Source organism: Alosa pseudoharengus, unplaced genomic scaffold, assembly GCF_046254945.1.
Source record: "Alosa pseudoharengus isolate Yale_2024_CS ecotype anadromous, Long Island Sound unplaced genomic scaffold, YU_APseudo_1.1 YU_APseudo_1.1_scf_15, whole genome shotgun sequence".
Lineage (NCBI taxonomy): Eukaryota > Metazoa > Chordata > Actinopteri > Clupeiformes > Clupeidae > Alosa > Alosa pseudoharengus.
The window spans coordinates 28,093,165-28,107,453 of NW_027468620.1; the positions used below are offsets into that span (position 1 = coordinate 28,093,165).

At 41.2% G+C, this 14,289-nt stretch overlaps 1 protein-coding gene across 2 annotated transcripts; it reads left to right on the plus strand.

The window, feature by feature from the left end:
- Nucleotides 1–223: 223 nt before the first annotated feature.
- Nucleotides 224–13,167, plus strand: kif11 (kinesin family member 11). 2 transcript variants are annotated; one of them, XM_076286146.1, is made up of 23 exons: nt 224–288; nt 793–955; nt 1,153–1,285; nt 1,450–1,547; nt 1,676–1,754; nt 1,917–2,102; nt 2,216–2,340; nt 2,978–3,068; nt 3,266–3,508; nt 3,766–3,861; nt 3,981–4,069; nt 4,166–4,253; nt 4,519–4,707; nt 5,214–5,421; nt 5,585–5,757; nt 6,979–7,104; nt 7,236–7,394; nt 7,602–7,741; nt 8,679–8,958; nt 9,092–9,314; nt 9,430–9,590; nt 12,247–12,357; nt 12,523–13,167. In XM_076286146.1, exons 2-23 carry the CDS (start codon nt 879–881, stop codon nt 12,640–12,642), a joined length of 3,195 nt encoding a protein of 1,064 aa, XP_076142261.1. In that variant the 5' UTR covers nt 224–288; nt 793–878; the 3' UTR covers nt 12,643–13,167. The 2 variants fall into 2 exon arrangements, with proteins under 2 accessions (XP_076142261.1, XP_076142260.1); XM_076286145.1 differs by having other exon boundaries at nt 246–416.
- The last annotated feature ends 1,122 nt before the right edge of the window (nt 13,168–14,289 follow it).

Below are 14,289 nucleotides of genomic sequence, written 5' to 3' on the forward strand. Positions count from 1 at the left end.
GTAAGAGTACTTATAAAATATATCTGCGAGGCTTTTCACAGCATTTAATGCTAAAATATTTCTGATTCTGAGGCGAGGTTTATTTTGTTGGGGGACAGGAGGACAGGTTGGTTGCAGATTTGACAGTGGGATCCCGTGATGCTTTGCGGCCTGTTTCTCTAACTAGCCAATGAAACTGCTGCTAAATTCAAACGCTTCATTTATTGGCTGCTTTCAATTTGGGGGAAATTTAAAGAAGAAATTGTTAACCCTCTGTAAACACCTTGTTCCTGCAACTGGCTAGCTCTCGTATGTTGTCAATGCTCTGGTTTTATAGTTATGATTTAGTCGTATAGCTAAACGTCTGTACACTAAAGGTATTTTACATATAATTAACGAAGGACGGATAAACCTTTTGAATCGACTGTACGTGACCTGTGAGTTAACCTCAGCTAGAAGCTAGCCAACTAGCATTTACCAACATCAACTTAACATCAAAGATTTGTCATTTTGGTGACGTTTAAAGAATATGAAATTTGTCTTACTAGTTTAACGGCAGTATCACTTATTTCAGTTGTCAAATTAAATAATATGTTTGTGCGATGGCTTGGTCATTATTTTCTTATGCCAACTCCCGAGCTATCTGAAAAAGACTTAACGTTAGCTGACTAGCTAGCTTGCAGGCAGGCATTCGGGTGTTCACGTTGTTGCTAACGTTATATAGGCAACCATTTCTAACTAGCATGTCTTTATACCAACTTCAAACGCTTATTTTTTATAGTGTTTCAGTTCATGTGTTGTTGTGTTTGGTAGTACTCGAGATAAAGAAGATTGGCTAACGACGGAAGCTGTTGAGGGATTAACGTTAACGTTCTAATAACGTTAACGTTAGCGAAACGATGTCATCCCAAAACACTTTGGCTGGTGGCAGAAAGGAGGAGAAAGGAAAAAATATCCAAGTGGTTGTACGATGCAGGTAAAGAGATGTTATAACCTATTTTAAATAAATTAAGTTGTGTTTAAAGGTAAAAACCAAAGGTTGCCTATGCGGGCAAGTAGAACAGCAAACACATAGTGCATGCATTAACATCAGAGACACTGCTGTAACGATACCATTGAGTCAACATAACTTGTTATATATTATATAATTGCAATTTGTTTTGCAAAACACAGACCGTTCAATGCAGTGGAGCGGAAGTCCGCATCCTATGGAGTGCTGGATTGCGATCAAAATCGCAAAGAAGTGGCCGTGAAAACTGGTGGTGTTACAGACAAACAAGCCAGGAAAACATACACATTTGACATGGTAAGAGTTGCCTAGAAAGTTTCTATACCGGTATACTGTATATGGTTTTGCCTGTTTGACCTGAAATACATCTGACCAGATGAATGACTATTTGTTTTCATTTACTGTTCTGTTGAAATTGTTTACATTTTGTCTAATATGTCTGTAAAATTCATCTCATTTAGGTGTTTGGACCATCTGCCAAGCAAATTGAAGTCTACAGAAGTGTACTGTGTCCCATTTTAGATGAAGTTATGATGGGATACAATTGCACAGTGTTTGCGTAAGTAGACAACTATTAGCATGTCATTGCATGGTCTTTGAATTGTGTCGGTTCGAGTTAACAGTGAAACATAAGCCTACTGTAAATTTGAATTGTTGTCTCGCAGATACAATATTTTGTATTTTTAGGTATGGCCAAACTGGAACTGGGAAAACCTTCACAATGGAAGGGGAGAGGTCTACTGATGAAGAATACACATGGGAGGAGGTACTAAGACCAAATCTGTGTTTACTCTTGTCATAGGGCTTGTTTACTTGTCATAGGGCTTGTTTCTCTAATCAAGATGTTGTCTGATATAATTCTGATTATGTTGTTGGTTGTTTGAACATTTTTTTTATCTAACTGATTCATACTCCCATCTCTCATCAGGATCCTTTGGCTGGCATTATTCCTCGCACGCTCCATCAGATTTTTGACAAGTTGTCAGACAACAACACAGAATTCTCAGTCAAGGTGTCTCTGTTGGAAATTTATAACGAGGAGCTGTTTGACCTTCTCAGCCCGTGTCCAGATGTCACGGAACGGCTGCAAATGTTTGATGACCCAAGAAATAAGGTCAGCATTCAAATTCATAAGAAAACTCCATTCAAAACAACAACACCCTTAACCCTGCAGCCTAAAGTCTGTAGATCAAGTTGGACTATTGCTCTTTTTTCTCTCTCTCTCAGCGTGGTGTTGTCATCAAGGGCCTTGAGGAAATTACTGTTCATACCAAAGATGAGGTGTACCAGATTTTGGAAAGAGGTGCTGCCAAGAGGAAGACTGCTTCCACTTTGATGAACGCATACTCCAGGTATGAGCCGAAGAGGCGTTCCTGACTAACAGGGATTTCCCATATTGTATCAACCATGATATACCAGTAGAATTCTCTTCATGATAAGAATTTATCATCCTGCAATTAGTCAATATTGACAATATTGGCATCATGCAATATATGGGCTAGTTGATGATATGTAAATGCACCACAAAGTGGGCATCTCACATGTAAAACAAAAATAAGCATGGTGGAAGGCAGAGTTTAAATCTAGGCAAGGAAGAAGAGTTCATGGCTTTAAGTTTAAAGATTAGTGTTTGTGTTTGCATGGCTCTCAAGACTACAGCCTAGTTTATGCTTCCATTTCATACTTAAATGGATACGTTCTTTCCATATGTTGACCTATTTTATCCATATTCGGAAGCTTTAAGCGAACAGACAAAATAAATGCAGAGAATGGATGCAGGTTCCGTTCGTATCCATATCCATTTTTAATGTTGAGCATATATGAGGCTTCATATTGTCCTTTATAATGTTATCTCCACAATTGTCATGACATGTGATATCGTTTTAAGTCTGTATTGGCCATCCCTATCCCCTGGCTATACTTTTAACCTACAGTATGCTTCATGGTGCTGGTGTCATCCAAGTAAACTTCCTGCTTGTTCCCCTCTAGCCGGTCCCATTCTGTGTTCTCAGTGACCATTCACATGAAAGAAGTCAACATTGAGGGGGAGGAGCTGGTCAAAATTGGGAAACTCAATTTGGTGAGTCTCGTTATTAGCTTTCATGGCTCTTTTGAAGTTCTTGTAGTTATATACTACTAGTTTGATATTCTTGAAATTCCCCTTGGGGATCAATAAAGTATCTATCTATCTATCTATCTAGTTTACATTTTACTGCACTTACCTACAGGTACGCCTTGGTGTGTTTATCCCTCAACTGTATCCTGTGCTTTGTATAGGTGGATCTGGCTGGCAGTGAGAACATTGGTCGTTCGGGTGCTGTTGATAAACGCGCCCGGGAGGCGGGCAACATCAACCAGTCGCTGTTGACGCTGGGCCGCGTTATCACTGCTCTGGTGGAGCGTCGCCCTCACATCCCCTACAGGGAGTCCAAGCTCACCCGCATCCTGCAGGACTCTCTCGGCGGCCGCACAAAAACCTCCATCATTGCCACGGTCTCCCCTGCCTCAGTCAATCTTGAGGTCTGTGTCTGGACTGTTTGCTGCTGCTTTCTGATGTCTTTGTGATCTTAGTTTAGCAAGCAGTATAACTAACTACCTTTGAAAAGTTGGCAGACACGCATTGTTACATTATCACTGAATTATTTTCCGTCTGTACAAGCTGATGGCAAGTGTAGAATTCCCCTAAGTCAAAGAGCTACATCAAGCTGTAGTAATTACTGCTGCTTGGTTGTGAATGTTTCATTTCCTCACTCGGGCAATTTGTTCTGCTTTGACAGGAAACAATGAGCACCCTGGATTACGCCAACAGAGCTAAAAGCATCTTGAACAAGCCTGAGGTCAATCAGAAACTCACCAAGAGGACCCTTATTAAGGTACTTCAAAAGGATGGCGCCGGAAATGTAACATGTTAACAAAGTCTTGCTGAGCACTGGCACACTTAGTGTGGAGTCTTTAAATATGAATCGTATCACTCTGATGTCCAATTCCTCAGGAATATACTGAGGAGATTGAGCGTCTGAAGCGTGACCTTGCTGCCACCCGAGACAAGCATGGCGTGTATCTGTCATCTGAGAACTACGAGTAAGACCTTACTCTTATCGCTTACCTTCTTAATATGCATTTCAAAGCTGATGCTGATGGTTCCAAAATGGTGCATGACTGTATTTCAATCTGTAGGAGCATGAACAGCAAACTGTTGTCCCATGAGCTGCAGATTACTGAATACATGGATAAGATGACGGTCTTAGAAGATGAACTGAAAAAGGTGAGCATTTTCACCCTCCCGTTTTAAATAAAATGTATTACTGTTTTATTGATGATAAAATTATAGAAATTAGTCCCATACATTGGATGTGCAGTACAATTGTGGATGTGTATATTTGTTTTCAAATGCCTGTTCTAACAAACATGTTTAATTTCTAACAGCAGCACAAATTGTTATCCTTAAGGAAAGTATCAACTGCTCTCATTCCCTTTGTCTTGCCCTTCCACAAACATTTTAAATTCTAGTCTGTGGTTTGGTGTTTTAGGCGATGGAGATGTTCTCGGACAGTAAGGAGCAGGCGGACCAGTTGACCGCGCTCCTGGAGGAGACGAACCAGCAGCTGCAGACGGCTCACAGGGACCTGCAGGAGACACGGCTCAGGCTCGGTGAGGAGACCTTCATCGCGTCCAAGCTGATGACCACCGAGGGAGAGCTGTACAGCACTGCAGACAAGGTGAGCACACCAGCTCTGACCCTTGATGCACACAGCTGTGGGTTTTCCCGACAGTCGGGGGTGTGTACTATGGTGTATGCCGTGAAGCATAAGCGTAATTTGATTGGCTGGTGCAGCAAAAGTTGAACTTTGCGACGGGAGCAAAGCAAAGTAAACGTAACCACAATTCACTTGGGCAACGGATGAAGTAAGCCCATGTAAAGTGAATGAGATGCGTCTCCAGCACTGCATTCAATGCAAGCGCCTGTGAGCACCGTGATTCTGTTGGGTGACTGACTGTTGTACACCCTCATTGCATTATCACATAAAGATCAGTAAGATACATTTAGGCATCTGTTTAGAAATGTCGTCACCTGAAGCAATCGGTTAAATTACTTTTTCTCAATGGACCAGAAGGCAATCAGTCTATACTAGATGGCCCTTGTTGCAAATGTCTCAGATAGTCCAAACCTCTGTATTGAGCGTATCTGAATATGTGGTCTCTGGGCTGCTTATTGTCTCCGCAGTTGCTGTCCACTGCCGATGTCAGCACAAAGGATGTGTCCGGTCTTCACGCCAAACTGGACAGAAAGCGGGAAGTGGACCGGCACAACTCTAGAGTGCAGCAGAACTTTGCCCAGCACATGGAGAACAGCTACAGCCAGATGCAGCGATCCCTGCAACAGCAGAGCAACGCCCACCAGAGCTTCATGGAGTACTTTGGCACCACTGTCTGTGAGTGCCTCAACGCGTCTGACTTGATGGTTTTGGTTTATTTTAAACAAAATAACATCTTTGTGCCAAAAAAATCCTTGAGATTTATTTATTTATTTAGATTTCATTGTGCATTTGATCAGTGTATGTAAGTTGTTCTTGCATTCTTTCTTTTCCCCGACAGCGGACCTTCACAAAGTAAACAGCAGGGCCCTTGAAGACGCTGTTTCCACAGTCAGCTCCTACAAGGCTGGAGTGAAGGCTGTTCTAGAGGAGAATGTGGGCCAGTGTGTGACCAAGCTGGAGCAGCAGGAGAGCTTGAGTGTGGAGTCCAAACAGAACTTGCTGCACATGCTGGTAAACAACTGCTCTGTTTCTCACTATGTCTGTTTTTTTTGTCCAAGATAAAGCACACAGCAGAAAGGACAAGCAAAGGCAGAAGGCCTTGTTCAGGTGTTTGGTTTTCAGTTAATGAAGTCAGAATGGTCAGAGTTTAGACAAAAGCGTCTGCTAAATAACCATAACCATAACTTGGATCAAAAAGTGATAAAACATGGCTACTATTGTTAATGTTCAAGGGATTTATTTGTTTGTTTACATGTATGTATTTATGTATTTTCTCCTAGCACCAACCATTGTATCTGTGCCAGAAACATAATCTTGTTAAATCATTCATGACTACTGTAATTTCCCATCTATTAGCTGCGGTTTATACATTGATTTTGCAAACTGCGGGGTCAGTTAATATGGTATTACTATGGTTTTGTTTTTTTTAACTTGCATAAAACGCTGTCCTGCGGTTTATACAAGGGCAATTCCAGGAAAATTGACCTTTTGTCACATCCATAACGCCAGTGAAATGCCTTGGCATTTGTATGATGTGAATGATAACATTAATTTTTTGTGCATTTTTTCTCATGTACATTCTTCAGCCAAAAATAGCAAATGCTCAAATTTCATGTAATCATTCACATCATACCATACAATCACATTTTATTGGCGTTATGGATGTTATACAAACATAATTTTCCATGGAATTGCCCACAAAATGCAGCTAATACACAGGAAATTACTGTAATGCACTCTAAAATGTCTTAGTACTCACATCTTATTGCATCCTTAAATGTCCTCTCTGTTCTCTCTAAGGTTTAATACATTCTGACTTTTTTTCGTGAAAAAATCCCCTCGTGGCCTTTAAATGGCTTAAATCTATATTTTACACCTTCCTCATTTTGGGAGTTAAGGTCTACCTGTCCCTGTCCCCTCTGTACACACTAATCACCTGCTACTGGCTGCTGCAGCTGACATGCATCTTTATGAAGAATTGTCCCACCCCCAAGTACTCAAGATTGGTTCAGTACCCTTAAGGTGGTCATAAAGGACTGCAGTTTGAATTCACATACTGAGGCTGTGATTGGTCGACTGTAGATCCAAAGCAGAAATCCTCGGTCATGACATTGTCTACTTATTTCGCTCATGATATGTCATGTAAAACATAGCAGACATCATTATGTTAACAAGGTTGCAAATGTGACTTTTCACTGGAGGGGGTCTCTAACCTTTTTGTTGGCCCTACAGGAGGAGCACCAGATGCATTTAGAAGAGGCTCTGATGGCACAGGCGCTGCCAACCGTCACTACTTTGATGTCAATGATGGGGAACTTGACTGAGACTATGGAGTGTCAGCGTGCTATGATTCAGAGGGTGAGAATCAGTCGCTCCAGTTAACATTTTGCTCAAATAGTTGACATGAACACTTGCAGTTTACATGAAAAGTATGCATTTTTTTATTTTGATTATTTCTTTTCTCTCCCGCTCTTTTATCTGCCCTGCAGATGGAAACCATGAAGCGTGAGATGACCTCACACCTCGACAAACAGGCCCAGGCGCTCTCTGAGATGCGAGGTGCAGCCTTGGAGGGGTTCAGCTCTCTGAAGGCGGAGATTGGGGACCTGAAAGAGAAGCTGGGTGAAGCTGACCAGACCCACAAGACTGTGAGTCAGTCCGCACACCACAAAGTTCACCACACATCGTTCTTTGTCATATATTTATATTATATATACATATATTATACTTGAATTTCCCCTTGGGGATCAATAAAGTATCTATCTATCTATCTATTTCTGCTGTTTTGTTTGTCCTGCACTGTATGCAGCTGACCCACCCTTCTGTATGGCTCTGTTCTCTCCTTGTCTGTCCAGAACCTGTCCCAGCTGCTCCAGTGCCTGCATGGCCAACTGAGCCTGCTGTCTGAGAACACCCAGAGCAGCTTCCAGGGGCTGATGAGCAGGACCGAGGCTCTGTCTGCTCCCGTCGACTCCCTACAGCAGGCTTTGCACACGTGAGTAACACCTGGGGCCCTAGTTTAGGGAATAAGTCCCGGTGGAAACAATTTTTTCCACTGGGTGGGTTAGGTTATGCATGGACGATAATTTCACATTTCCGACAGTCTTCTGGGTAACATTTCAATGGACCTATCACAGACTACCACTGTCCATGTCTGACTTAATCAACTGGCAAAGAAATATCACATTCCATTTTTTCGGAAGAGTGGCCCATAGCACTATTTGCTTTTTAAAGGCTCTTGTCTGACTCATTCAGTTTAAAGGTGTTGCTCGACAATGCTATTGTTCGTCTTTAAACGTCGGCCTGGCTCATCCACTCCAGTTGTAGCTATGAGATTACATTCTCAAACTTGGACCTCTAAGCTATCTCACAAGAGATGCTGGAGAGCAGTCAGTCATGATGGCAGATTTGGTGTTGAACAGTGCCCCCTGTTGAAAACTGCTGCACAATAACAATGTGTGCTGTTTTTCAACATAAATTAATTTAAAACTGTAAAATACGCCTAAACTTAAAAATATTTTTTTCTAACAAGAATATTTTTCACAGCTTTTGTTAAATGGTGTGGTGAGGTGGAAATTTGATCAAGTAGGTTTGTTGCAGCGCTACTGATCTGAATCATATTACTGATAGTGGTGGGACTTGGAGGTAATGTGCTTAAACTCAATGGTGCTGCCTACTACACCATCAGGATATCAAAAATCTGATAGACACAACTTTAAAGACATTACATTACATATGCACTAGTCTATATTGTCAGTGTCTAGATTTGTCTCTCGTGAGATGAAGTGATTAAATATTCAGAGTTTACATCAGAACTGAAACAAACATCTTTCCCTGTGTCTGATTTCTGTGGCCGTATTGACTGTTACGCTTTGCCTGCATAGAAATCCAGGAAGAATTCAATAACTTGCCGTTTCCTTGTGTGATTGTAGGAGATGTTCAGAGGCTGAGACACAGGAGCGGTCCAGGCTGCACAGTTTTGAAGCTGCTGTGGACGGTTTGGTCTCGGAGACAAGCAGAGTGACCGATGAACTGGCTGCTACTCTGGAGGAGTCTGCAGGGTATCGCAGCAACCTCCAGACCTCTCTGAAGGCACTGGGGGAGGCGGCCAGCAACTGGTGCCACAAAGCCACAGAGCGTGTTGAGGCTGCTGCCCAAGCCCAAGTTGACCTCACACAGGCCAATAAAGATTCCCTGCTGAGCCTGGCCCAGGTAACAAACCACCGAGGAGCAGAACATGCTCATCATGTATTACAGTTGTGTTGTTGAGCAAGAGAAATTATATAAGCACAAGAAGGCTACAGAAAGAAAATAATTGTGGGTTTGTATGTGTGTGTGTTATTAGCCAGTGGAAACACGGGGAGAGGCGTTGCTCCAGGAAACAGCAGACTGCTTCAGACGGCATCAAACAGAGGCAAGCGGGATTCTTAATAACCTCCAGGATCAAACGGGCAAAGACATGGCCACCGTTCAGTCCTCCAGAGAGGAGCTTTCGACGCAAGCAGCCCAGGCACTCAAAACGGTCCACAGCTTCCTGCGGGAGGAACTCATGGAAGATATCCCCACTGGTATGCCCTTCTGGCCCCCTGCTGTTTGTGTTCTCTTGCCTTCCTCTCAGATACATTGGGGAGGGGGGGGGGGGTGCTATGTCTTTTGTTTATATTTGTATTTTTGTTTTCTCAGGCTCCACTCCTCAGCGTAAGGAATATGACTTCCCTCGCGTGCTGGTAAGGTCTCGTGCCCGCGACGAGCTCATCGAGGAGTTTCATGCTCAGATGGAGGAGCTTCAGGATGAATATGACTCCCAAGACGAACCTGAGGAGGAGATTAAAACTGTTGATCAGGTACCTTTTAAGAGTCAAACAGTGGAGGGTTGGTACCATAATTTCCCAACTATTAGCCGAAGTTTATATATTGATTTTACAAAATTTCTTCAGCTATGAGGTTAATACCTTTATTATGGTATAGGGCTGGGCGATATGGACCAAAACTGATATCCCGATATTTTGGGGCTGATTGGCGATATACGATATCGATACGATATTGATATTTCAAACAGAAAGAGCAAAGTGCTTCATATATTCACTCAACACAACAATTATGACAACACAGCCTTTTTTAATTATATTAATTTCAGACTGCTCTAACAGAGCTGTGCAAAAAAGTGTAAACAATAACACAGGCCTACAATAGGCATAGGCTACAGTTGCTCTGATAAAGCTGTGCAAATAACAAAAGACCAAAAGTTGACCCTGACTGACAACACAGGCCTACATTGTACTGCACAATGCAATAGGCTATTTTGGGCACAACAATATTGAAAAAACCTGCAGTTTTGTCACACAATGCAGTTTTTTTACCTGTAAGGGTTTGATAGGGCCTAGATGACAAGCAAATGTAGACTATGATGGCCTAGACATGTTATCAACAACAAAAAAAGTTTTTAAAAATTAGGCTACTTAAACAACGTAACTCACTCATCAAGACTGTGATAGACGCTACCGTCGTTTTGTATGCGTTCATTTTTGCATGTTCCGGTTCGTAAGAAAAATCCCTATGCACGATTGAATGGGGTTTCAGGAATCATAAAAAATGATGCCCTAACTGCCCGCGAGTCGCGTGCATATCCTCTTAATAAAATCCCTGAGGACTTTAGATCTGCTACTGTCGCTAAACGCAAGCATTCATCAGTGTATTTAAATTAACTAGGCTATGTACCAAAAATGACATTTTACCGTGAGTCGAAGAGCTGTAGCTGCTAAACAGTGTTGTAACTTAAATCTGCGTACAAAACCGCTTGGAGCTCCAGTGGAATTTTGATTTCACAACGAGAATTCTCGGTCTAACCGTTGATGTGCCGACGGAATAGGCATCAGCACCAACCTCTGATCAAGGTAAACAAAATCTGACTCAGTGTCCGTCATGTTTGAAAGTTTGTAGTGCTGCGAGGGAGAACGTGCACACGCAAGGGGCGCAGTTGAGCAGAGCTGCGGCTATCTGAATGGTCTGAACACAGAAGAGCAAGTGGCTTTGATAAAATGGCCCATTATTTGACATAATACCGGTATTACGATATTGTCTCAACTACATATCGTTTTCAAAAATATATCGGTCGTAGTCGTAATACCGATATATCGCCCAGCCCTATTATGGTATATGGTTTAATTGTTTTAACTTGCATAAAAAAACTGTCCTTCGGTTTATACACAATGCGGCTAATACACAGGAAATTACTTTTTGCAAGCATTATAGTCTTTTCATATCCATACAGCACCCTAACTCTTTCTGTCAGTTTTTTCTTCTGGCCACCTGGCCAGTAATAGAGTATCAAAGTGTATAAGTATATATACTCTTTTGATCCCGTGAGAGAAATTTGGTCTCTGCATTTATCCCAATCCGTGAATTAGTGAAACACACTCAGCACACAGTGAACACACAGTGAGGTTAAAGGAATTATCCGGAGTAAAATGCACTTTAGATCGATTTCCGGATGATTGGGGGTACATACGTTGAGTTGACATCAAAATTATGTCATTCGGATGTGTTTTGAGAAAGTTCGATTGTACCGTTTTCAGTCACAACTCGTAGCCTGGAAGTGAGCGGGGCATTTCAATTGCGCCGCTACAAAACGCTATTTTTGTACTTCTAAGTCCGAAGCACTAACCAGTAGGCCACGGCTGCCCCTTCGTGTCACGTCACGTCACGTCACGTCACGTCACGTCACCATATCAACCAAATTTCTGTTTTACACAAACCAAATTAACAACGTGAAATACTAGGCAGACCAAAGTTTTCTAGAAACGGAACTTTTTTTTTATTCACGTATTGATAAGCAGTTTGCTTTTCCGATGATTAAAACAATTATTGAGAATAGATCGTCTTTATTTTTTATTTAAAAACTGAAACCACCGTTGTGTAAAACACTGTCAACATGGTGCAGTGCTTCACTCCTCATCATGTTTCGATCTATAGTGATTTTCTCCTCTTAAAATGGATTTATTCTCGTTTTCAAAGAAAGAACAAAGCGAAACAATAGAAAAACGCCATCTAGGTTCGGTTGTTTAGAACAGAAAATCTGGTTGCCTGGACAATGTGATGTAATGGCTTTGGTACTCTATTAACAACATATTAGTGAAATTGTGAAAACAAGTGTAAACCATCTGAAAAATAAGTAGGACTGCTCAAAAATCATTATCCTAATTGTTTTTGTACTCAAAAGTAATGAGTACTCACACACATATTGTTTGTACAAGTTACCACTATAAAGCAAAGGAGTGTGCTGGATTAATAACTCAAGACAAAACAAGACAGAATATGGCAAAATATTCATATCTCGATTACGTCAAATTTCGATTAGGTCATCCCAAAATTTGATTGGAGTGGGAGACGGTCCAGTTCGAGGGCCTGTGTCTCCAGAAATGTGTTGAAGTATTGTAGCTATGTTCGTGCTTCTTCCCTCTAGGATTAATCCAACACTGTTCTTAATTAATGCAATACCAGGGATCTACAGAGGAAGAGCTGGCAGCCTCTGATGTCAGTGCGATAACAGAGCCCTCATTTGTTGACATGAACATCATGTGTGACGAGAACAGCAGAGGGCCATTTTTCAAGGTAAAACAAATTCTCTAAATACTTAGCAGCCCAACATGACAGCCCTATCCTTTGTTAGTGTAACACCAAATAACCTAATTTGAATTTCACCTGAAAGTCAAGTAACCATTAATGTGATTTTGACCTGGAGGTTGCATTTGTGAGCTGTGCTCTTCTTTATTTCAGCAAAAGAGGAATGGCAAGAAGAAAGAGAAGCGTGAAGCTCCCAGCAGCACCCCCAAAAAGCCAGAGGGTGACGTAGCAAATCTGCCACGGTCCAAACTACCCCTCAGATGTCAAAACTAGAAACACAATTTTGTTGCATTCTCATTTCAATCTTCTATGTATTGTTTTTAGATGTAATATTATATATAAGGGTTTTATGTGTGTGTCTTTTTTTATATGTGCTGTTTTTCCCTCACTCCGAACACCCAAGATGTCTACCTTTTCTAATTAGCGTTACGATCTTATTACACTCTGTTTTGGTTTTCTGATTGTTGTTGTTGTCGTTGTTAATGTTAACTTTAGCACATAGTTCAGGTTTTTGTATTACTGTAGACTGATGAAACTTAAAAATGTACAGGGATTATGTTCAGAGTGAGTGTTAGCATGGTGGCACGGCTAGTAAGGCCTGTATTTCACCGTATGTCTGTGCATGAATGGGAATGTAAGCACATGAAAGTACATGAAGTGAGCATCTTAACACGGTCCATACCTTTGTTTATTTCAATTCTATAATACACTTAAATGCTTTTTTTGCTTCATATTTTTATACTAAATGAAATACCATTGCTTAATAAATAAGAGATATCTCTGTGATTTAAACATAAAGTTTCTCTGGCTGTGTTTACTTTTTTTTATCTCTCCCTATGGAAAGAAATTTTAACTCTTGGAAGTGAAGATTATACACTCCACAGGCCTGCTGACATTTATATTTTGCATCACCCAATCTCACTTACTGCCTACTGTCATTTTTACATTTTGTCTTGGTGAACTAACTTCAATTTCTTAAAAGCCTAACATTACAGCTCTGTGAGATAAATACTGTCTAAAAACCTTTACACAGTAGTTCATATACAAACTGTAAAGGTCACATAACATAATTCACAGAAGAGGGGACTATCAACGTTGTACCCCTGAATCTATTATAATCATATCCACTACCAGAGAAACACTGGACAGGAGCAAAAGAATTAAAGTTCTCCGTCGTACGACGGATTTCCGTCAATTTGATTTTAGAAATGTCATATTTGAGATCGATGCAGATCCGGTGAGGAAAGAAATAGGGGGGGGGGGGGTGTCTATCACCTTTTATTTTCCTTTTTTTAAGGCAACTACAAATATTAGGTCCGATGAATGAATGTGTGTGATGGTAAATGTTTAAAGATCTAATAGTGTTCTTGAGAACTTTCTGTGTCTCAATCAGAGACCGCTCAAGAAGATAGTCCTACGTCAGCCATGAGTTTCGCTTTGTTTATGTTGTAGCTACACGCTTGTCTCATTGGCCTGGGGCGGTTGCTTAAAGAAAAAGAACACGTCTGGAGGACGGTCTAAAAGTTGGATTATAGTGACACAATCGAGACAGCTGATGAGGTTGCCCAATCCGTTTAACTTTTTTGGATATGATATTGTGAGCTCTATGTGCGAATTCGGAGGCTGTGTTCTTTCCGTGCATCAATTTAGACAATTTCTTACTATCGCGAACGCAGGGGAGGTCATTTTTTGGGTGTCACCTATAACTTGAACAGATATGCTATATGCCACCCGATGTACTATTATTGTTACAGTTTTTAATCAATGCAACTAACATTATGTGTAAAGCGACGCAATATAAACCGTAGCCTATGCCTATCCCGTCTGACATGTACAACAATGTTTTTCACAATTTGCGACGGAAGGTTTTGACTGAGCGTGTTAACATAAAATAATAATATCGCGAACTGTTGAGTAAGG